The sequence below is a fragment of the Penaeus japonicus genome, unplaced genomic scaffold (assembly GCF_977035675.1).
Source record: "Penaeus japonicus unplaced genomic scaffold, GWHDUDI00000001_assembly GWHDUDI00000030, whole genome shotgun sequence".
In the NCBI taxonomy this organism is placed as follows: Eukaryota; Metazoa; Arthropoda; class Malacostraca; order Decapoda; family Penaeidae; genus Penaeus; species Penaeus japonicus.
This window is the reverse complement of record NW_028234432.1, coordinates 15412199-15437405: the sequence shown is the minus strand read 5'-3', so window position 1 is coordinate 15437405 and position 25207 is coordinate 15412199. Positions and strand designations below refer to the sequence as shown.

Here is a 25207-nt window from a genome sequence, read left to right as displayed (position 1 = left end):
GTTCACTCCACTAAAGGGACGCGACTGTTCACCGCCACGTAACTGTCGCTGAACTCGCTCACTCTTTCTCTCTCTCTCTCTCTCTCTCTCTCTCTCTCTCTCTCGCTCCCCTCCCCTCCCTTCCCCTCCCTTCCCCTCCCTTCCCCTCCCCTCCCTTCCCCTCCCTTCCCCCTTCCCCTCCCTTCCCCTCCCCTCCCCTCCCCTCCCTATTCAATATAACCACGACGAGTCCGGTCGTGTTACCGAGGCCTTGTTCTTGGGGCTTGTCGGGAAGTGTGACGTCTTGGGTGGAATGCAGTTGTTGCGTTTGCTGGTGCTGTTGTTACTGATATTCTTGTTATTGTTATTATTGTTACTCTTTATTATGGTTAATTATTATTGATTCAGATTATTGATTATAATTACTCATGATTGTGATTATAACAAAAGCATAATAGTTATGATTATTTTTTTTATTGATGTTGATATAGTGATTATTGTAGCTACTCTCTCTCCCCTTCCTACGTCTCTCTTTTATAATGCTAATGATGTAATTTGTAATGGATGTCCTGGAAAGAGAGTTGCGTGTGAGTGTGCGTGTATGTATCTCCGTGATTGCGTGCATGCTTAAACCTATGCCACTGTCAGTTGTTTTCATATGAGGCGTTGGCGCTTTCTCTCGTGGTGTGTGTTCCGTGCGTTTTTTTTAAGGAAGGGGGGGGGGGGTAGAGAAACAGAGAGAGAGCAGAAGTGACGGCACTCTCTTCCTAGAATGAGCAAGCGCGAGCGCATTGTTTGTACTACGTTGTGCAACCGGCGATCGTAAAAAATGGTAGGAGAGAGCGGGGGCGAGGGAGAGAGGGATAGGGAAAGAGAAAGGGAAAGGGAAAGGGAAAGGAAAGGAATATGGATAGGGCTAGGGTTAGAGTTAGGGTCGAGGGTGAGGGAGAGAACGAGGACGAGGACGAGGGTAAAGGTGAGGGGCGGGACGGGACGGATAGGGTGGGGGCGGGAACAAGGAGTGCATTCGATGAAAAGGGGCTGGAATGCAGGCGACACCTCTAATCGATCCTACGAGGGAAACCTGAGGGGAAATGATTACCTATTAGCGGGGGGATTGATGCATCTGGAAGGATTACATCTTGCGCGGACCAGAGGGGAGGGTGACCCGTTGTGTTGAGAAGGGTGCTTTGTGGGGGATGGGGGGGGGGGGGCAAACGGGCTGATGTGTGGGCTGAGTGGGCGTGACACGTTACCTAACAAAAAGATTTTCAATCATGGGTCATATGACGCCCCAAACCGAAGCAGCTTTGTGTGTGCGTGCATGTGCGTGTATATATTACGTAAACGGAAATCATTGGTTGGGAATCCTTTATATGAGACACTGCGCGACGGCTCCTCCCTTGTTGTGGGTGTCCCCGTCGCTTGTTTTATTCCGTCACCGCGTGTCTGGTTTTCACGGGCGTGGGAACGTGCGGTGCGGAGGGCAGAGGCGTGGAGGCAGCGTCAAAAGTATCGTCACCGCGCGCGTGTAAGGACAGGTGAAGGTGAGGGAAGACACCGACCCTCGCCATGATGCCATCACCTCCATCATCGGGCTATTTACTGCCTTTCCCTTTTCCCCTTTCCTTCTTGCCTCCCCCGTTCCAGGTCCCAGGGCAGCGGGCGAGCGCATGGACTAGGGGATCGGGCGATGTGTTAGGCCGAGGTGCTCCCGTGGGCCGTGGGCGGACGCGTTAACGAGGGAGGAACCGCATGTAAACAAACGAGGTAGTGTCACGGCCGCGCGCTAGAGGGCAGGAGTGCACTGGGGCGTTGAACTCACACTCACGATCAGCCCACGCCTTCAACACTGCAATATGCCTTCGTTTCACTGTAGCGACGTCCTTGCGCATGTTGCCTGCCCATACGTCCTGCTGAGTGTCTTGTGGGCGGGAGTGGCAAGGCTTGACATCGGAAATGCGGCTAGGAACTTATTCTGGGATCTTTTCCTCACGCATTGGGCATTTCCTCCATATGAGTTTGGACTCGAGAATTTCTCTCTCTCTCACCGTGTTTCTTTTTTTTTAAGAGCTATTTCCTATCCCATTAAGAACCAGTGGCAAAATGGCCTCGGGGGAGACCCCTTCATGCACGCTCTTACATGTCATTAGAGTGCATTTTACGGTGTGTGTATGCACAAAGGAAGGATCGCGTCTGTGTACACAACGCACTATATTTAGTCCACCCGCACGATCGTCAAACCTTCTCGCTCTTCCATCTTCATTGGCGATAATTGGTTAATTTGTCGGCGGTAATTGCATAGGAATAGCCCGGGCGACCCGATGACGTAGCATTATGGACGTCCTGTTGGAGCTGCGTTTGAAGAGACGTGTTGATTGCTTGTTTGTTATGTTTATGGCTCCGGTGCTTGGTTGATGGGCCGCTGAGTGATGGCTCTGAGAGATTTATGGCTCCGAGACGGTTTTTTTCATTCTCTGTCCGATTTATTTTTAGTCTTTGGATCAATTGACTAGCGTTCATCTCCACTTGTTCTCTTTGTCTCGCGCATCTTCTATTTCCTTTTCTTTCTTATTTCTTCCAATAATTTTCTTGCTTGCCTTCTCATTTTTTGTTCGCTCGTTTCGGCTCTTCACCCCCCCCTCTCTCTCTCTCCTATCCCTCTCTTACTCACCAGCTCCCATCCTCCCTCGTTTTTTCTTTCTAGCCCATCCATCTTTCAGTTTGTCTAGCTAACAATATCAGCTGCATCTGTTCTCTTTAGAAGCAGTCTGATCCAGAAAGAATCAGAACGGATACGATGTGTGATTCCGGAAGACTTAAAGCCTAATGATTCCTGTGCATCAGTGCTGTCAGCATAGCGATGCTAATGACCCACGTAATTTGCAGCCGTATCTTAGATTTTGACTGCCAACTAGTTTCAATTTGGGCAGTCGTTGCATATATCGGCCGAGTGACCGAGTGACTTCTATTCGCAGTATTACGAATAGCAGATTAGACTGTGCCTTCAACATAAGCTTTATCCCCGCATGAGATGTGAAGTACAGGGCATCTGTTTTGAATGTGGGGGTTTATTAAAGATAATTTTGATTACATCAAATACGACGGCACGCTCGTACGGAGGGGGTCAGAGGTATCGGACGTTTCCCTGATGCACACTGAGCGATAGACAAGCGAGCGATGATGGCGGTGGTGTGAGTATCCGAGGCGAGGCTGGCAGGGATCCAGAGACATTGGGCGCTGTTGGTGTGTCGGAGGAGGAGGCGCGGAGCCGTCAAGGTGGTGGTAGCGAGAGGAGACGTGTAGGCCTAAAACACTCTCTTTGAGGTCGGCCACCGCTAGGCTTACCATATAAGTAATTGGGTTTCTGTTAGGCCGAGACGATGGCAGGGCTAGGGCGGCTGGGTGGGTGGGGGAAGGGTAGTCGTAAGGAGGAGGGGGAGGAGGAGGAGGAAGAGGATACAGCGAGTTATTTTTAAGATATTAAATTCCGTGTTTTTCTATTGATGGTTTGCTTGGCTAATTTTAATGGGGGGGGGCAGACAGGGTGGACTTTCTGGTTGTGGCATTGTGGATTTTTTATTTATTTTATATTTATTATTATTATTATTATTATTATTATTATTATTATTATTATTATTATTATTATTATTATTATTATTATTATTATTATTATTATTATTATTATTATTATTATTATTATTATTATTATTATTATTATTATTATTATTATTATTGTTATTATTATTATTATTATTATTATTATTATTATTATTATTATTATTATTATTATTATTATTATTATTATTATTATTATTATTATTATTATTATTATTATTATTATTATTATTATTATTATTATTATTATTATTATTATTATTATTATTATTATTATTATTATTATTATTATTATTATTATTATTATTATTATTATTATTATTATTATTATTATTATTATTATTATTATTATTATTATTATTATTATTATTATTATTATTATTATTATTATTATTATTATTATTATTATTATTATTATTATTATTATTATTATTATTATTATTATTATTATTATTATTATTATTATTATTATTATTATTATTATTATTATTATTATTATTATTATTATTATTATTATTATTATTATTATTATTATTATTATTATTATTATTATTATTATTATTATTATTATTATTATTATTATTATTATTATTATTATTATTATTATTATTATTATTATTATTATTATTATTATTATTATTATTATTATTATTATTATTATTATTATTATTATTATTATTATTATTATCATTATTATTATTATTATTATTATTATTATTATTATTATTATTATTATTATTATTATCATTATTATTATCATTATTATCATCATTATGATTATTATTGTTATTATTATTATTATTATTATTATCATTATTATTATTATTATTATTATTATTATTATTATTATTATTATTATTATTATTATTATTATTATTATTATTATTATTATTATTATTATTATTATTATTATTATTATTATTATTATTATTATTATTATTATTATTATTATTATTATTATTATTATTATTATTATTATTATTATTATTATTATTATTATTATTATTATTATTATTATTATTATTATTATTATTATTATTATTATTATTATTATTATTATTATTATTATTATTATTATTATTATTATTATTATTATTATTATTATTATTATTATTATTATTATTATTATTATTATTATTATTATTATTATTATTATTATTATTATTATTATTATTATTATTATTATTATTATTATTATTATTATTATTATTATTATTATTATTATTATTATTATTATTATTATTATTATTATTGTTGTTATTATTATTATTATTATTATTGTTGTTATTTTTATTGTTATTATTATTATTATTATTATTATTATTATTATTATTATTATTATTATTATTATTATTATTATCATTAGTATGTTTTCGTATAATCATCATCATCTTCCTACTATTATTATTTTTTTTAATCATTTTTTTTATTTTTATTATTATTTTTTCATTATTATTATTATTATTATTATTATTATTATTATTATTATTATTATTATTACTATTATTATCATTATTATCATTATTGTTATTATCATTATTATCATTATTTTTATTATTATTGTTACTATTACTATTATTATTATTATTATTATTATTATCATTATTATTATTATTATTGTCATCATTATTATTATTATCATTATTTTATTTTATTATTACAATTATTATGATCATCATCATCATCATCATCATCATCATCATCATCATCATCATCATCATCATCATCATCATCATCATCACCATTGTTGTTATTATTTTTGTTGTTATCATTATCATCTTTAATACTATTGAATGTTTATTATTTTGATTGTCATTATTATCATAACTCGTTATTAGTGGTTGATATTGTTGTTGTTTTGTTATGTTATATATATATATTATATATATATATATATTATATATATATGTATATATATATATATGTATATATATAATTTTTTATTTTATTGTTATTGTTATTGTTATTGTTCTTTTTTTTTTTTGCTTAGAGAATTTTCTATTGATATTATATATATATTTATATATATATATATATATATATATATATATATATAATATATATATATATATATATATATTTATTTATTTATTTATTTTTATTTATTATTATTTTTTTTTATTATTATTATTATTTTTTGGCTCATTAAGAAAAGAAATTAAGAACTCATGTGACAATTGAATTCTAAATGTCCCTCTTCTCTTGCAGAACACCACCATGCCTATTTGCTGCGAGTGCCTGGGTACAGAAAATAGTGTTGAAGGCGGCTTTATGCACTGTGGTACCTGCCGGACCTCAGTTCACCCCAAGTGTTTGCGTCTCGACCCTGCGTCCTCTGTGAGATTACAAAATCAAGGGTGGCAATGTGAAGACTGCAAACCTTGTATAGTATGTCGGAAGACAGCATCAGAGGTATGAATACTGCTTGATACTGGTGTTGATGCAATAGAAAGGGCTGTGCTATGTGCAGTATGGTCTTTTGTTGTGTTGTTTGTTTGATCTTTTTCAGATATTGCAATATTGGTTAAAAAAAAAAATATATATATATATATGCATATGTATATTTTTATATTGGGTGGTGTAATAGTCCAGAGAGAGAAATTAGTGATAGTAGTATGGGAAGACAAGTCACATGAGAAATTTATTCCATTCAGTTCCCTCATGTTTTAAGATTATTGGATTAGGAATATTTTCCATTCCTCCTTCTTGCTTCCTTTACATGTGAGTATTACTATGGAGTGGACATAATTAATTTTTCTCTCCATCCTGCTCTGTTAGGTCCTAGGCAGCCTAATTATATGCACAACATGTGATGAGGGCTACCACATAAGATGCGTCACACCCACGCTGGAGCACCGGCCAAATCCCCCTAACTGGTGCTGTTCCCACTGTACCAAAGGGCCGCGAGGCACCAACAACAATAATCGTAGCAATACCGCCTCACCTACGGGAAGCATCCAGGGCGAGAGCATAGCCAGCAACAGCACCCTGGCTTCCAATAGGAAAGGGCGAGGGAGGTCCCGGAAGGGTCTCCAGGAAACTGTAAGAAGTAGAAAATACAGCTCCTCGTCGTCCAGTTCGCGGTCAAGGTGAGTCACAGAAGCTTTCCTCCTTAGTTGTGGGAATTAATGCTCATATGCGTATGCGTATTTGTGTTGAGTTCAATATTTTTTCTTATTTTCCTGCATTATAAGACTGCTGGGGAAAAATGAAGGATATGTAAAATAATGTTTGATTGCCAGATTACCTTTCACAGTTATGTATGAATTTGAAATGTGTAGTTAGCATATGGATTACTTTGGATTTGTTTGTTCATTTATGTTTTTATTTAGCATTAGAGTTGTTCTTGACTCAGTGCTTCATATTTATGGTTTTTCTTTTGTACAGGTCAGCATCTCGATGGCGTAAAAGTGAGAGTGAGCAGCAGAAGGAGCTACCCAGCGACTCAGAGGACAGTGATGGTATGCATGGGCATCTTGGCCCTCCAAAGAAACTTCTTAGTGACAAGTTATCCAAAGAAAAGGCTAAGTTTTTCAAAAGGAGTTTGGCTGAGAAGGGTAAATTTAGAGCTGCAAAGAGTGAAATACGGGTGGTGTCTCACGGGAGTGCGGGTACTGGCATATCAGGGATGAAAAGAGAGAACACCAGTGGGCAGGTAAAGCGTGTGGAGCTGGGCAGTGAGTTAAGTTCCAGTGGGCCAGAATCAACCACAGACACTAGTAGTAGTGATGAGTCTGGTGCTGACATGCCTAAGGCAGCCATCAGAAGAACATTAGGGCATGATAGTGATGGGAGTCCACCTCTGCAGCACAGCAAGGGAACTATGGGCATTAAACTACATGGCAGGAAATCCGATTCTCTGAGTGAAGGTGAGGTGGACTCGGGAAGTGGCACACCTCATGAGGAGCGAAGTTCCTCATCAACTAATTCGTCAAGCGCAATGCTTGCTTCTGGACATTTGAAAGGCCTTTTTGATGGCCTGAGCCACCTCTATACACCATATGACTCTCGGAAGAGACCAATGCAGGAAAGACCAAAGTATAAAGGACCAAAGAGGATATTAAAGTTATCCAGAGAGGGGGAGACCCAGCTCTGTGAGGCCAGTGGGGAGAGTGGAGGCAGAGTTGGTGAAGGTGTTGAGGGGATCTATGGTGGTGAGTGTAGTGGTGCGGGAAGTGGGATGGGACGAAGTGGGGGGGCATGGTCAGCGTGGGCGTCCCACAGGTGGCCTGGCACCAGTGTGGGGGCAAGCTCGGGTGGCACAAGTGCCATCCCGTCAACTCTGGTAGCAGCCAATCCTCTGGCGGCCAGCGTGGGTGGTGGTGGCAGCCAGACTCAGGCAGCGGATGGACGCAAATGGCGCAAGATGAAGCCCGAGGGCTGCAGCAGCCACACTGGGGGTGAGGGTAAGGCACTCTGTGGACCGTGATGCTGTGCTGCCACCTTCCCGCATCACACTCTCACCCTCGTAATGCTTGCGCTTCTTTACTGCTGCTTCTGCTACTGCTGCTAACTCCATTGCTCTTGCATGGCTAGCCTTCATATAAACCTATTAACTACCTAACTTCACTGTTATATGATTTTTATTTTATTTTTCTTCACGCCTCTCATGCACTTGGCAAAATGCATGCTGAGGAGGAACTATGTAATCCAGAGGGATTGATACTTTCATGAAATAGTCAAAAGCCTTAATTAGTTTTATAATCAGATAAATTACAAGGATCAAGTTTTTAATATGCTAAGTATGACTTTAGTTCATCTAGAGAATTTAACAGTCTTCAGCCTCATGGTTGACTTCCCACTATTATTCAGTATCAAAATATTCTCAGCATAGAGGACACAGGAAGATAGTTAATCAGGACAATGTCAGTTATTGCACTGTTCAGTAGAGAAAATGTCTAGCACTGCAACTGAAGGGCTCAACCCCAGCTGTTGCTTATCGCCTTAGTGCATGCAGAAGACAATGCACTTGTGCATGAGTGATATAAATGTTTTTATAAACTGATGTATGGTGACAGGCACTGCATGCCAAAGATTAAGTATTGAAATATCAAGGAGTAGGATATCTTAAGGACCTGCTTCTTTATTTTATTTTTCTCCCTTTTTTATACCAAGTTTTTGTTTTATTTTTATGCTTTGATTTTCCTCTCCTGGTTGTAGTGTTTTGTTATTGGCAGTTATCTTCAACGGTTACCACGAGAGTTGCCCTGGCTTTCCTTAGCTTACCATTTGGCCAATTTACAGGGTTATGTGGTGGGAACTAGTCTCTCAAAATGTACGAACAAGTGGGGGATGGCAAACTGTGGAAGCTCTCGGGGCCTCTCGATCTGGGAACCCAGACATATCTGACACCACCAGAATCATAAATAAGTAATAACAATAATAAGCCAAAAGCAAATGCAAATAATAAGGTCTCATAACCCTCAAAATTTGGATCCAGGTTTGCGATCCACCTGTATATAACCGGGTAGCTTTTCTCACCCTGAATTTCTACAAAATAGTGGGGCTAGAGGCGGTGTGTGCTTTTCTTAGTTAATGGGGCCGGGCTGTGCTGGGTTCTGGGAGTCAGGCCTCATGATTATGGTTGCTAAATGTTGAAGGACATGAATAATATATGGTTAATCATTTACTGTTTGTGTGTCTTTTTAATTATTGTATATTTTAACTTTCTTTGAGATATTACTATACTAATGCCTTAAACCATTTTTCTTGCTAATATCATGTACTTTGAAATAGAAGAAATAATATTTTGATTCTTTTGTTTCACACATTGAATGTTCATGAGAAGAAAAGATATATCTATATATATATATTTATTTACATAAATGAGAATAGCTTACTTTTAGCAATAGTATTTTATATTTTGTAAATGAATTACTCTTAATAACCCAGAATCTTAAGAGTTTATCACTCTTCTGCTACTTTAAAAGAAAATGCATTGAGGCTCAGTGTGTGTATAAGTATGACCTTGGTAGATCCCGGAGTGAATGCTGAAGTGTTGCTCTCCCCGCCCACAGTGGAGAGTAAAGTCAGTATGGAGCCCCTCCATCGACCACCTTTACCCCCAGGAGTCACTGAGAGAGACTTGGAAATGTTTAAGAAGGCTCAGGAACAGGCAGTGCAGGTGAGTTAGGACTTGTTGAGGAAATATTGGATGTTTTGACATGTAGAGAACTTATTATATTTAATTATATTATATTACAGAATGTTGGATGACTTCGCAACTATGTGGTAGAAAAGAAGAATAGGAAAAGAATTATAATTAGATGTAGACATTTATTGAGATGATTATCTGGATGGATGGACATATTTATGATTTGAAAGACTTTGATATTTTTACTCTAGTAACACATACAGACTTTGATGATATTTAGCATATTATAAACACATGCATTTCAATCTTTGATAAGTAACTCATTAATGGACTTGACACCTCACCAGGAAATGGATAAGAATAGAACAACGGTTCAGGAGCGAGACCCCTTCAATATGTCGCGGTGTCCAGCCAGCATAGATTTTGGCCAGTATGATATTCAGACATGGTATTCTGCTCCATATCCCCAGGAATATGCACGGTATGTAAAAAAATTTTCTCTTCTTATTTTTCCCCAGATTTCTGCTTTCTCAATCACACCACATCACACACACACACACACACACACACACACACACACACACACACACACACACACACACACACACACACACACACACACACACACACACACACACACACACACACACACACACACACACACACACACACACACACACACACACACACACACACACACACACACACACACACACACACACACACACACACACACACACACACACACACACACACACACACACACACACACACACACACACATATATTAAGTCTCGTTTAATTTTATATGCATATAAAAGTACCTAAATATTTATATATTATGGCTGATGGCTTATTTAGACATTTGAAATGTAAAAGATAATATATACAAAATCTGTGCAAGATTAGGAAGCTTATTTGATACTCTTTGGTAGGTCTTAGTGTTGATTTTTCCATATATTTATTCTTTACCTCCTTACAGGTTAACCAAACTGTTCCTTTGTGAATTTTGTCTCAAGTATATGAAAAGTGTCTCCATGTTAGGCCGGCACTTAGAAAAGTGTCTTTGGCGCACTCCACCTGGTACTGAGATCTACCGGAAAGATAACCTGTCTGTCTTTGAGGTATGTTTCTCCTTTTTCTTGTTCTTTTGATATTGTTTTTAAAGCCAGTGGTCCTTGATTCATGGTTGATAGTAATACATAATTGAAATACAATTTCTTATCCTACTAGTTTAATTTTGATTATTATTCTTTACTAATAACTGTTGCTTACAGTGCATCTCATGGTCAAATATGAAGTAAAAAATGAATTTATGCATTGTGGAATATGGGTGTATAATGATATGGATAATACTCAAGGAAGAAATGAGACCCAAAGAGACACATCTAACCGTGGTGTTACTTTTACAGGTGGATGGTAACGTGAGCAAGATATATTGTCAGAATCTGTGCCTATTAGCTAAATTGTTCCTGGATCATAAAACTCTATACTATGATGTAGAACCCTTTCTCTTCTACGTTTTGACCCGCAATGATGAGAAGGGCTGCCATCTTGTTGGATACTTCAGTAAGGAGAAACTCTCAGCATTGAAATATAACGTGTCGTGTATCATGACTATGCCACAATACCAGCGGCAAGGCTACGGACGATTCCTTATTGACTTCAGTAAGTGTCTGATTTTAATGTATTTGTAGATCTGTTGTCCTGTGCTTTGTGACTTCAGATTTAACCCATTGACAGCGGATGGCATGATGTGCTGCATAGGCAGAGTTGGTAGTAGATGCGGATAACACTGTATCAAACAACGTAAACCAGCCACATGATTGTATACATATTTTATTAAAACCGCGACCAATGGGTTAAGCCTATCACATTTCAGTGTCAACGACATCTAACGTTATATAATGTTCGAATGGTATCGTGAAACTGCTTGATCTCTCTTAAACTTGAGTAAGAAGGATATAATTGAAACGTTATTTCCCAGTCTATTAATATTGAAATATTGTATTATGTGTCATTTTCTACTAATAGTGATAATAGTAATATCAGTGTACCACTTCTAAAATTCATTAAATAGGATTTGTGTTTGTTTTTAGAATGAATCTTTCTAAATAATGTTTTAAAGAAAGAAAGAAAAAAAATTATGTAAAGACACATCTGCTGGTTTGCTAGTTAATTCAGTGAGAAGTAGGGGAAATGAGCCAGGTGTGAACACTAATTAGATGTTTGATTATTTACCTCTCATTCTCTTATTTCAATGATAAATCTGATTTAGAACTGCCTATTTACATGCTTTTCATATCATGTTTCTTCCCTTGTGTCATAGTTGTGATGTTAAATGTAGACAGAAAATTATTTGCTACTGTTTCCCAGCCAACTTTAAAACTATGCTCCCATGTTCAAGTCGTTTATCTTAACCCCTTAACCCGATACCACTGGCTGCCGGCCACAGACGGTGATTATGTAATATGCATAGCGCCGGGTGCCGGCATGCGGCGTCAATCGTATAATTGATTTAGGCCTATGTGTTCGAGAGCCCCGGCAATGCAGCCATGCAAAGACGGAACAGTGCCGGCGGGAATGGGTTAATGACAGATGATGTGACGTTCATGTCATGGTTTGGCTGATCTTCCTGCTGGTGACGTGAATGCCACATCATGGCTTGCTGGGTGATCAGGCTAGCCACTGCCTCAGCATACATGTTATTTCTGCTCATTTTCAAATACCCAGACGAAATGTCTAGGTGCAGCCAAATCTGCCCTTTTATTAATGGGTTAATGCTCTATTATTGATAATTGTTTAAATATTTAGTTGCAGAAATATTTTAATTTTATGATAATGGAAAATATCAAAACAAAATTGAAAATATACAGATTGTTTGGGTACTGCTATCAATTGCATGCATTTCCCAAATTTTTTATATTTATATTCCATAAACATTCAGTGGACTAATAAAGGAAAACCAAAAAGATTTGTAGATGTGCGATTAACTTTAGGAGAATATACTTTCAGTTCTAGTTGATCAGTTATGTCAGGAGAGGGATTGACTGAGGGTCAGTGTGTAGTCATTACAAGAAATGTTTTGATAGTTAAGTGTTAAAGTGATCCAGAGAAGTAACGACATAGTAGCTTAGTAATCCAGATCAGCTTGTATACTGTATTAGCATTATTTTTGACTATTTTAAAAATGTCAACTGTCTTCTAGAGACTGAAGTCCTTTTTATTATTTGATGAGAATGCTATTCAAGGCTGTAAGTAAGAATGGGGTTGTAAGGATGCTGTGCATTTAAAAGAGAGCAAAGACATTTTGAAATTCCAACTACATTGAACAAGAGTGATGCAAGCTCTTGCTTTAGTAAGCAAGGATGATCATTAAATTTTCATACTTGGATTTTGAGGGTATTTAGTATCTTCTTCTCAGTCACCATTAATTAACTGGGTTATTTCCAGGCTACTTGCTGTCAAAAAGAGAGGGCCAGCCAGGAACGCCTGAGAAGCCCCTCTCTGACCTGGGAAGAGTCTCGTACACTGCCTATTGGAAGTCAGTCATCCTGGAGTACCTGTTTCACTTACGGGACAAAAGCTCCTTCTGCATCCAAGAAGTGGTCAAGGACAAGGCCATGTATCCTGCTGATGTTGTGTATACACTGAATATCCTTGGCTTCTTCAAGAGGAATGCATTAGGACAGTAAGTTGGGGTGTTTTTTTTTTTACAAGATAGTGCCAATTTAGTTCAGATCAGTCATCCTTCAGATTTTATTTATGAATAAGAAATGTTATATTTCATTTGAGTTAGAAAGTGTGTAACACAAGTAAGTGAACATCCATTTATGTAAAAGCTAATCTAACTGAAGTATTACTTAAATGATAAGTCATGATAATGATATCCTCATGTTAATCTTGTTATTTATTTTCCAAAATGTAACTGTTCAAAATTAGATATAAAACAAACAAACAAACATATCCAGTACTTTATTGAAAGTAAATATATATCCAACAGTTGAGAAAAGCCACCCTAAGAATTCTCCTAAACCTTTCAGAATGGTAGTAAGCATAGACTGGAATATGGTGGAGGAGCACTATCAGAAACAGCTGAACAACCCTCGGAGATTGCGGCTGGATCCAGAGGCCCTTCGCTGGTCACCGCTTGTACCTGGGCATAATGTATCTGTGCAACAAGACTCTGATGAGGTAAGGCTGTCATTTTGCGGTGTGGCTGGTGGTAATGTTTCAGTTGACTACCTGTTTTTTGTTTTGGTCCTTGGGTTGGTTACTTTTGCAAATTGTTCTTATATATAGGGATTTTTGAGTTTTTGTTTATTGTGCCTCTGTATTTCTACTCAGAATGAACAAATTGAAGAGAGAGGATGTATAAAAGATTTGCCGTAAATGAAGGAATTGTCATTTTTATGTTTTTAAAATATTTTCTTACAAAATGTTGAACATGAATTTGCCTTGACCAACAGAAGTATATTAGAAATACCAGTGTAATATATGATACCATCATTTCAGGAGGAGGAAGAGAAAGATGAGAAGAAGGAGAAGAAAGAAGACAGTCTTGAGATCAGCAGAGAGGAGGAGTCATATAAGATGGATGACATAAAGATGGAGGAATCAGAGAAAGAGCCAGTGGTGGAAGAGGCAAGCAGCAAGCTGGAAGAGCAAGAGGAAGAAGAAGAAGAGGAAGAGGAGGAGCAAGAGCCCAAGAAGGTGGAGGAGGAAGTGCCCCAAGTGCCTCCTGTACTGTTGTCGTCGTCCTCCAAGAAGCGGGGAAGATCTGCCAAAGTCACGGACACAGCAGAGATCTCAGAGTCTGTGGTAAGGATGAATATTTTTCACTTTTGCTTGTCACGTTCAGGAAATGTAGTTCTCTGGATTTTTCACATACTGAAGTTGCCTCTTGGTTTATGCTACTTTAAAACATATCCTTTAAATGTGTCCTTTAGATATCCTCGGGGCAGTAATTCATTATTTTACAGATCTTCACTTGTCATCATTTGATTTAGCTATGGTCAGAGAGTAATATGCTTTTTATTTTTGTGTAACGAGCTCAGAAAATGATACGCATTTCTTGATTATTATTTAGCACAAAGTTGAATGTCTACTGACAAGCATGAATTGAATTAAATATTTAAATATCAATGCAAAACAAATTGATAGAACACTTTTCTAACTCAAAGTAAATTGTGGTAGAATGACTGCAAAATTCACATTTACTCATACTTTCAGGTGGAAGCCAAAGAGAGGGAGAAGGAGAATATTAACAGCAGTGTTGATGATATCAAACAGACTGAAAACATTTCCTCACAAAACAAAATTGATGACAAGATGTCGTTAGCCTCAAAGGAGGATGCTTATGTTTTTAAGGAAGAGGATGAGAGCGATTTTGAACCCACCTTCCGAAGCCTCCACAGCGAAAGGAGGAAGTCACACACCCTTAAGGAAACTCAGTGTTCTCTGGAGAGGCGGAGAGGGAAACGAAGAGTGAGAGGCCACAACGAAGATGAGAGGCTGAGCTTAGAGGAGCCACAGCCAACAGAAAAAGGTATGTTAAGATTATGCAGACACTTGAGGAGTGTGAAGTGCAAAAGAAATAAGATTTAGGAGCTCAAAAGTAAATTGTATTAATGTCCATACAGATAGAGTGTATTCAGTTTGTGGTCTATTCTTGCAAGATATGAACTGTTTTTACTGAGAAGATTTTGAATTTTTTGTGGGATTAAATTGCAAAATTATGACATATGATATATAAGATAAACAAAAACATTATTAGTAATTCAGCTTTCAGATAAACAGGATTTTTATGAATATACCCAAAACAAGTTGCAAAGAAATATATATGTGAGGTTGAACTTATTTTTGAACTCTTAGTAAATGTTAATTTTTCTTCCCCAGATTTTATCAAAGATCTAGTGAGCAACAAAAGAGGCAATCTAGATTCAATGTCTACACCAAGAAACTCAAGGAGAGTGGCATCCAGCTCGCGAGTAAACTATGGGGAGGTAGACACTGAAGATTCAAGGGAAATTACTGAGGAAGACAATGATTCCTCAGTCTTGATACCAAAGAGCCGGAGGGAAACCTCTAGTAGGACTAGAAAGAAACCAGAAGTTGGAGAGAGTGAGGAAGAGACCTCCATAATCAGGGAAACATCTAGAAGCAAAAGAAAAGCAGAAGCACAAGAAACTGAGGAACCAATCACAAGCCACAGAGAGTCCTCGAGAACTCGAAGAAAGCCAGACACTTCCATAGCGGACGTGGAAAAGGAATCTCATAATACAACGGCAGGGGAGTCGGAGCGTTCACAGAGACTCAGGAATAAGACCTTGAACTCCTCCGTCAACAGCAGCAGGGAAGCCCGTAGGAGGAAGCACTCCGAAATTGAGGAGGAGGAGCAAGCACCAGTGGGGGCTGACAAGAATGAAACTCAGAAAAATAGGCAAGAGGTGGAAGAGACTCTAACCCCAAAGCACAAACGGGCGAGGAGGGGTGATGATAGAGACCGCACAATCAATCAGAACCATGAAGTTGTTGAGAGACATACTAGAAGAAATAATGAAGTTGAGGAAACTTCAAGAACCAGAAAGTCCAAACGGATCGAAGAGCAACCAGAGCCGGTCAACCTCAGATCAAAAAAGTCGAGGCTGAGCAGGAACCTCTCCTCCTCAGATGCAGCTGCTGCTGGCTTAAGGAGAAGTCTGCGCGGAGTTGCTAATGGGCCAGAAGAGGAAGAGCATGAAAATGAAGAGGATGGGTAAGTAGATTAATTTTAAGCATGGTGACAGTGTGAAATCAGTCCATCATTCCTGTGTCTTCAGCAGAGAGAGCAATATGATGATACTTCCAATGTTGCTCAATCCGTCTCAGCTTGCTTGAATGGGTGGTTAATTTTTTCGTTGAAATTAACCTGCTTTGGTAAAGGATTATCTTGCTTTGATTTTATGGTAGAGGCTGAATGATACAATAGATTTTGGAGTTTTAATTACAAGCAAAAGGTAAATCCATCTATCTCATTAACAAAATGGGGGTATCAGGGACATACAGGACAAAATTTTCAAGCTAGTTACAGCGTTGGTGTCCCCATAACACATAATCCTTGAAATTTGTATACTGTAACAGAGGGATGTAAGTGAAATAACATCCTTTTTTATGATAATAATGGAGAAAGGAAGTAAATAAGCATGACAGGATCTTGGGGCCTCTCTAGTTCACAACAGATTTCAGTACATCTTTCTGGGGCCCTTTTCTCTCATTCTTTCTCTCCATTTTCCTATCTTGTTATTCTTTTGAGTCTTATATCACTTCCTTCAAAATGGAACATAACTACACACACTCACCAGTCAAAAATATGTGAGAGGCACAAGCCTACAACTCTCTTGTCAAAATTATTTTCGAAAACTTTGTTCTTTGTGTAAATCTTGTGATAGATTTAAAGTAGAAAATAAAGAAGAATCTTGCATTGCTGCCTTTAGTTTGAATAAATATGAGTTTTGGTAACCACCTCTATGGCTTTGTGGCATGTGCCTCAGTTCTGCATGTTAGAATTATCTGGCATCAACAAGAACACATCTTTGTAGAGTTGGTTGTTATTTTAAACTATCTTCTCTGTTTGTGCTATTGCTTGCATTTCTTTTGTAGTTCATAGATCTTTAAGCTTTTCTTGTGCTTGATTTTGAGTATGTTTCAAGTATACAGTTGATCTTAACAAAACACACATAGCATTAAAACACAGTTGTGCGGCTTCAAAGCCCCAGTTTTTAGGGCCGGTTTATATTATGCCAGCCAATTAATATATTTTTTAGGGCCTAATAATGAAATAGCCCCATTTTTGCATTTGGGGCTAGAATTCCCCCATCGGGGATGGGTCGGGGTTAACCGGCGGTATTAAAAAAAAGGTCTGGATGTAGGATGGCTGGCTGGGTTGTGATGCCATGCCATCCGCGTCTATGACCGACTCTGCCTTTGCAGCAAATCATGCCATCCGCTGCTAATGGGTTAAATTACTATGAGATTTTGACATGGGTCTTGGTCGCAGTTTTAAATAAATATTTGTGCAGTAGGATGGCTGGTATACATTGTCTGGCACGGTGCCATCCGCGTCTATGACCAACTCTGCCTTTGCAGCAAATCATGTCATCTGCTGCTAATGGGTTAAGAATGCATACACTTTAGTACATTATTAAAAGTTAGTTATTCTTGGAAAGAAGAAGAAAATTAAACTTGAAGAAAATGGATTTCATAAGAACTGAAAATGATAGTAAAGCTTATCTATAGCTGTTTGCATGGTGTGTTGCTTGGAAGTTCTGATTTTTAGTTTGTATTAGAAACTGGAATTAGATGATTATTTAGAAAATTGGAGAATGAATGATAAAATTAATAAATAAACCAATTAATTGATAGACTAAACTGTTAGGAGCTTGATAATGAAAATAATATTTGTTCTAATGAATAATTATTTGTATGATTCTCATGGTATTTGTTACAGAATTAACCAAATGACATAATTGTATACTGACAAAGTGATGCGTAGCTCTAACACAGTATACAACAAAGAACTAAGTTTGATTTGCCTGATAATTTTATATACAGCCAACAGAAGTTCTCAGAAGCCAATGTGCAACAAACATTTTAGCTAGGTTTGCTTTACTGGTAATTCTTTTAAAGGTAAGTATAACCTTCAGGAATAATTTTCCCCTGAAAAGGATCTTTGTTTTCAGTGATTTTTTTGCACTTCGCTACTCTTTGTATGAACTTGTGTATTTGTTGGTAGTGTTAGAAAATTTTCAGACTGGCATACTTCAAGTTGTTTTGATAATTTTTTGGTTTCACACTTGTAATTGATTTCATCAAGTTGATTTCTTAGATCAAGAGTAAGAGTTTTGATTATATCACTTGAAATATGTAGTATTCTACATGTAAAGATGTAAGGATAGTCATGTTTTTTTCCTTCATATAAACTGTTAACAAATGTCAGATTATTTATAATTTTATACAGAGTGTTTTTTACTTCTTTACTTCTACCTATTTTCTATCCTCTCATTGTTGCTATGAAGATGCTAGGTGATTGTGACTTTTTTTTCTTTCTTTTTTTTTTTTTTTAGGTCATCAGGCCTCTTAACCATTTTCACCATTTTTATTGTTATGCATATATACATTTTCCACTTCATAGATTTGTTAATGGTAGTACTCCTTGATATAACCTTGTCTCTCTGTTTATTTTCACGGTGGGTGTCATCCAATATCATGTCTCATTATGAGGTGTTTGAGCCGTTCTCCCTCAGCCTAATGGTGACTCTTCCTATCACTAGCATGGACAGCGGAGACCTGGAGATGCCCCACCTGGAACCCATGGTGGACCTGGAGAAGCACTCAACCACTCCAAAGGCCAATGAAGTAAGTAGCTAATGGTGCCAGACTTTTTTCTTGATCTACATATATTTCTTTTTCTCTTTTGTTAACTTCAAACTCTGAAGATTAGGTTAATGACTAGATTTATGTGAGAAGTATGCTGTATAGTTTATATATCTTTATCTATTTTTTATTGTGTTATACATTTTCCTGTTGGGAAGCCAATTACACCACTTTGGAAAGTATTCTTTTAAGATATGGTTGTTGTATAAAACTTAATATATGAAGGTCATGTTCCCGACTTTTGAGCTCTTTAAGTTTTTAGTTTGTTACATGGCATTATAAACTCACATCTTAGAAAGCCATGAAAAGGTAAACTGAAAATGTTGCTAGATATTTTTACACACAAAAAGGAGGTTACCAACAGTATTCATTATCTTATTTTATTCGAGACATCTCTTAAGTGGGATAATTTTTAAAGAGCTTTGGTGCACTGTAAATATATCCTACATTTGATACTGTAAATGTTAGAGGCATTACTCATTGGTATCCATAATTTTGTCTTGCCAGTCAACAAGAGGGAAGAGAGATGGTGCTGACAGTCATGATCTGGCCAAGTCAGAACCAGGAAGAAACAGCAAGGTGGAGGCTAACTCGAAAGGAGATGAGAAAATCAACAAGGTGGAAGAGCCCGCTCAGCCTTCCCTGGTTAAGAAGCGAGGTTGGCCCAAGGGAGTACCTCGTGGGCCCAAGAACTCTAGTCGTGGTCGAGGCCGGGGTCCAGGTAGACCAGCCAGCCGGGGGCGGGGCAGATCCAAGGTGAGTACGGTTCCAAGGCCTGGTGGTGTGTGTGTGTTTGTGTGTGTGTGAGAGTTGTTTACATTCATTGTTTTGAAGCATGTTGTGACATTGCATGTCTTAGTGAGGCCATTGCCATGGTAGCATAGAGGTGTTGATGAAAGAGGCGGAACATATCACAGTTGGTAGTGTTCATTTATTAACAACACTAAAATTTTGATCATTGTTTCTTCTTTGAAGTTCTTCTTTCTAAAAGGAAATGAGTGACTAACTTTTCTAAGCATTACTGAGTATGGGATTTATTTCCATGGCTTTGTACTGCAGATGATAAATTCTTTAATTGATATTGTGAACATGAAGTGCATTAGAAATAACAATACTAATATACTTAGTTATCAGTAGGGCATTAGGGTGAATTCAGCAAAATTAGTTTTTATTTATTTTGAGATGTTATACATAAAAGTAATGAAGGGATATATGTTCAGATTAATTTGTATATCTTTTGCTTTAACTTAATCTAAAGCAAAATAAAGTGGTTATTTGATTGACATACTCACAGGAAACTTTATTTACTTTTTGTAATTCAGTTTCAGGGAGGGCAAAAGCCTGCTCCACTGGATGGTCCTGATGTGCAAGAGAGCGTACCTGAGAATCGTCAGTCCCTGAATGATGTCACGGATGGACAGTATGATGAAACTGATGAGCCGAAGGGGCTTGAACAGAAAAAGGACGACCCAGCCCCAGATGCCCCTGCTGTAGAGAGTACCCCGGCACCCGAAGGAGAGGCTGATGTTCCAGCTGCACCCACAGAAACCCCTGTGGAAAGTGCTGCAAAGGAGGACAGTGCTGAAAAAGATGTTACCACACAAGAGGAAAAGAAGAGTGAGACCGAGGTTGAGGTAGACAGTGTACCGCCAGAGGAAGTGGTAAATAAAGACCCTGATGCAGAGGTTGTTAAAGAGAGTGATACACATCCCACTACAGATGTATTCAAGGACAGTGTTGTTGAGGCTAATGTGGAGAGCAAAGAAACTGGTGAGAACGATGAACCAGAAAAGCAGGAGGATGAGATGGAGGTAGAGAAAGAGAACCACGACCCAGCCAAAGAGGCAGTGCTCGAGAAGGACACGGCTGGGGAGGTGGAGCAAGAGCTGAGTGAAGCTGACAAAGCTGTGGCCAGCATAATGAATGGAACTAGTGAGCCCATCCCCAACGGTGATTGTCTGGAACATGAAACTTTTAGCAATCCTCCTCCAGTTGAAGAGGTGCATGAGGTTGCAGAGTGCAAAGTTGGGGATGGGAGGGTGGATGAAGCTTACCAGGAAGAGGTCACAAAGGCAGTGGAGAGCATCTGGGGTGGAACAGAAGAACGAGAATCAAACCTGGTCGAGGATCCCCAACAACCAGAAATTATAGAGGAACCAAAAATATCTAGCCCATCTGTTCCAATCATTCCTTCGTCACCCATTCGCCAAACACTCTCCCCTGCCATTCCATCATGTTCTCCTCTCCATCCTGAAGGTGAAGTATCTCTCCAAAGTCCTGCTAACTCTGTAGACCATAATAGATCCCCAGAGTCCTCAGTTCCACACTCCCCTATACCTAGCACCCCTCCGCATGCCCCTGCTCCTCCGTCCCCCACTTCACCTTCTCCGGTACCTTCCCCTTTGCCACCTGACTCCCCTCTGGAGCCACCATGTGCCCCAGCTCCAGTCACTCCAACCTCACCAGGATCTCCAGCCTCCCCGCCTTCTCCCTCCTCTATAGGATCTCCCACCCCACTTCACTCTCCATCTTCGCCTATCTCTGAGATTCCTGTAGATCACATTCAGCCTTCGACTTCTCCTCAGCCACTGGATCTGGAGGAAGATCAGTCATGTCACTTGCCATCTGCTGAAGAACCAATGCCTGTGCCTGAGACACCCTTACTCTCTGCAGTTTCTAGTCACCACAGCCCAGATGTACAGGAGAGAAAAAGTCAGCATTGTGAACCTGTTGTAAAAGAACTTGGGCAAGATCAGCAGCAGTCACAGACACAGCCCCAGCCTCAACCCCAGCCCCAGCCCCAGCCTCAGCCTCAGCCCCAGCCCCAGCCTCAGCCTCAACCCCAGCCACAACCTCAGTCCCAACCCCAGCCTCCGCCTCAGCCACAATCTCAGCCACAGCCTCAGCCTCAGTCTCAGCCTCAACCTCAACCTCAACCTCAACCTCAGCCTCAACCTCCATGTTTACCCCAGACCCAGGCAGAGTCTCAGCCACAGCCAGACACACATTCACAATCAGAGCCACAGGCAGAAAAACAACAGACATCACAGCTGCAGACCCAAGAGCAAGGGCAAGGGGACAGCCCTGGAGAAGAAGAAGGCCATGCAAGTGAACCCCGTGTCCAGGCTGCAGTCCCTGGAGTGCCAGATACCTTAAGTGCTGCTGGCCGTCAGGAAGAGAACTTGGCATCCCAGATGGAGCAGACATATGAACCTGCTGATGCTACCAAAGTGGATAATCATCCTACAGGACAAGAGGCTGCTCACACCCATGATCTAGCACTGGAAGTTGGAGAAGGGCCAAAGGTGACAAGTTCTGCTGGAAGTACTCCTCCATCCTCTTGTGGGTCAACCAACACTACATCAGTGATAACAAGGCAGGCCCCCACACCCACCCCACCACATCAACAGGAAGTTAGCAGTATGGGTGTTTATACCCCTGATTCTACAACAAACTCAGTCCATTCAATGCATGGTTATTCACAGGGTGAGTTTGACGTGTCTCAGCTTGGAATTGAGTCACCAACTTCCATATCCAGTAATGAGATGGCTCACTCAGTAGAAGCCCCTCAGCAAGCCTCAACTCCTCAGAGTTACAGTGACTGTGCACAGGTATCCAACCAGCAGGTCCAGCCCCCAACACCCACACATGTTCAGCCTACCACACCAACTCATGTACAACCATCTACCCCAACACACACACAGCCCACAACACCAACCCCACCACACATATCCCGAACAACACCAACCCCAACTCCAATTTTACCTCAGCCTGTTCCACAGCCCCAACCTCAACCTCATACCCATTCGCAGACACAAACGCAACCCATTATCACACAGTCTACTTCTCAAATCATCCCGGCCATAGGTGTTGTATCTCTACCACACACGCAGCCACACCAAGCCCCAACTAAACATCAACCTTCAAAGCAGCGGCATATTCAGCCAAAACCACCAGCACAACCCCAGGTCCAGATCTCATCTGCAGGCTCTCGACCACCTTCAAATCTAGGAACTCAGCTGTCACCTCAGTCTGCAATGGCTGCTATGCATGCCTCTAGTCAGGCGCACATGATGTCGCAGCGAATGGTTGCTGGGACACCACACCCTCCCTCAGGCCTAAGTCAGCACCACCCAATGACGCACCATCCTCATGCACATCCTCCACATCCTTCACGCACACCACATGTTACACACTCACACTCACAAATGCAGAATTTCACTCATCACCCAAATTACATGATGGGACCACACCAGCAGATGTTGGGTCACCACACTTCCATGAGTTACCTGGCCCAGCCGACTGTAACAACTTATGCCCAAGCTCACACTCCTGCTCACTCCTCATCTTACATGACTTCTGTTATCCAGTCTCGCATGGGCGGCCCTCAGCAACCTCCCAGTCAAAATGCCTCGTCCTCTTCTACCTCCAGTACTCAACGTGCAACACATGGGGCTAGCTCTTCTGGTGTATGTGGGCCATCACCCAGCAATTATCACTTATTCAACTCCAGTCCCCCTGGACCATCCCCAACGCCAACACCCATGGGGAGTGGTCAGCATCATGCTGGAGGAGTACAAGCAAGTGCATCATCATGTAGTATAGCACGGTTACAGCAACTCACAAATGGAATAATGGATATTGTTCCTCAACCTCCTTGTGCAGGTGTGACGCCTCCACCCTCTCACACTGTCACGCCGCCTCCGTCTCACACAGTAACCCCGCCTCCAGCAGCAGCAGCAGCTGCCGCTGCAGCCCAGCGCAACATGACACCTCCCATCTCAAATTTACAATCCCAGGTGCCATTGTCGTATAAGTATAAATCCCACCAAGCAGCAGCTGCAGCACAGATGTCCTCCAACATGATGGGTCCTGCGATGTTGGGATACCAAGTAAATGGATATCGCATGCCTGGCCAAGCGGGGGCAATGTCAGCCCTCAACCCTTCGTACCTGACCAACCCTTCATTTATGAATCAGCAGCTACCAATGCAGATGATGAATATGCACCCGCAGGCCGCGGGCCAGTACCAAGACCCTCGCACTCAGCCCCAGAACACCATGTACCCACCATATTCGTATATGTCCCCACTGCAGCTCAATGGCACCATGCGGCGGTAGTCCCACACTTAAAGTTTCAGTATTTACTCAATGGTGCTTATTAATGAGTGGCAGTGCAAGTGCAAAATTAGTGTTCACAGTGCTGGTTCTATTTGAGGAGAGAAACATATGCAAGACTAGGCAATATTTTGACTAGTGAACCACAGTGTCAAGGGTTAAAACGAATGGAATGATTGAAAAAGAAAACTTTAGTGACAAGGAACCCTGGCATCTGTACCACTTAAATTACACAGATTTTTTAGTGAAAACTTTCATATTTTTGGGCCTGTTGTGAGAGCTATATTTTAGATACTTATTTATGGTGTTTATACACGGTTCAAAATAACGACATAGCCAGTTTACTTGGACTTGGTAACTGTGGTGGCTAAGTCCATAATTTAAGGACTCCATATCAAGTGGAGAAGACAATTGTGAAGAAGCTTATGTCTTCAGATATATATAAAATATATATATATAAATATATATATATCTTAGTGTGAACTGGTATTCTGAGTTCATGGTCATGGACTCGAGTTAAACCTGATTTTCATCTAAGTACAAAGTGATCTTAAATAATCAATTCATTGAAAGAAAAGTGTGCTTAATTGTTATAGAGCAGTGTTATCTAAGTTTATTTTAGTGATGAGGAAAAGTCTTAGTCTTTTACGTTGTGATACTGATCTTGGTGAGAGGCCAAAGTCAGCCTAAGATTTTAGTAAGGATGGGATGGTTGCATTTGAAGCCCCTTTTCCCCTGAGGGATGATCATTACTTGGGTATTTATGTACAACATGTCAGTCAAGAGATATGTCGTGGCTTGGATCTGGCTGTAGAGCACAATGAAGTCATTTTTGTGGTTAGTTTTGTATCCAGCTGTAGAGAGGCTTTTTGTTTGTATTTATTGTGTAGGGGAACAGACGTTTGAACAGTACATATGTGGCTCTCCAGTTGAGATATGTTTTTCCAGCATTTTTTTGCCTTTGTACCCAGTGTATTTTCTTTCC

The 25207-nt window shown here is 39.4% G+C and overlaps 1 protein-coding gene across 11 annotated transcripts in view; it reads left to right on the top strand.

Annotated features, from left to right (window-relative positions):
• The window catches only part of LOC122253304 (uncharacterized), a 91572-nt gene that overhangs the window by 65651 nt on the left and 714 nt on the right, over positions 1-25207 (top strand). For 4 of the 11 annotated variants that reach the window (XM_043016253.2, XM_086555146.1, XM_086555145.1 and 1 more), the window contains 15 exons: positions 5806-6009; positions 6376-6686; positions 6985-8003; positions 9573-9721; positions 10039-10172; positions 10674-10815; positions 11104-11359; positions 13145-13382; positions 13735-13885; positions 14207-14512; positions 14924-15239; positions 15590-16448; positions 19003-19087; positions 19613-19861; positions 20428-25207. The exon at positions 20428-25207 is cut by the window's right edge and continues 714 nt beyond it. In XM_043016253.2, coding sequence (XP_042872187.2) covers positions 5806-6009; positions 6376-6686; positions 6985-8003; positions 9573-9721; positions 10039-10172; positions 10674-10815; positions 11104-11359; positions 13145-13382; positions 13735-13885; positions 14207-14512; positions 14924-15239; positions 15590-16448; positions 19003-19087; positions 19613-19861; positions 20428-24225 — 8217 coding nt within the window. In that variant the 3' untranslated portion in view covers positions 24226-25207. The remainder of the gene's footprint in view (positions 1-5805; positions 6010-6375; positions 6687-6984; positions 8004-9572; positions 9722-10038; positions 10173-10673; positions 10816-11103; positions 11360-13144; positions 13383-13734; positions 13886-14206; positions 14513-14923; positions 15240-15589; positions 16449-19002; positions 19088-19612; positions 19862-20427) is intronic. The other 7 variants (XM_043016260.2, XM_086555147.1, XM_043016257.2 and 4 more) reach the window with 6 other exon arrangements.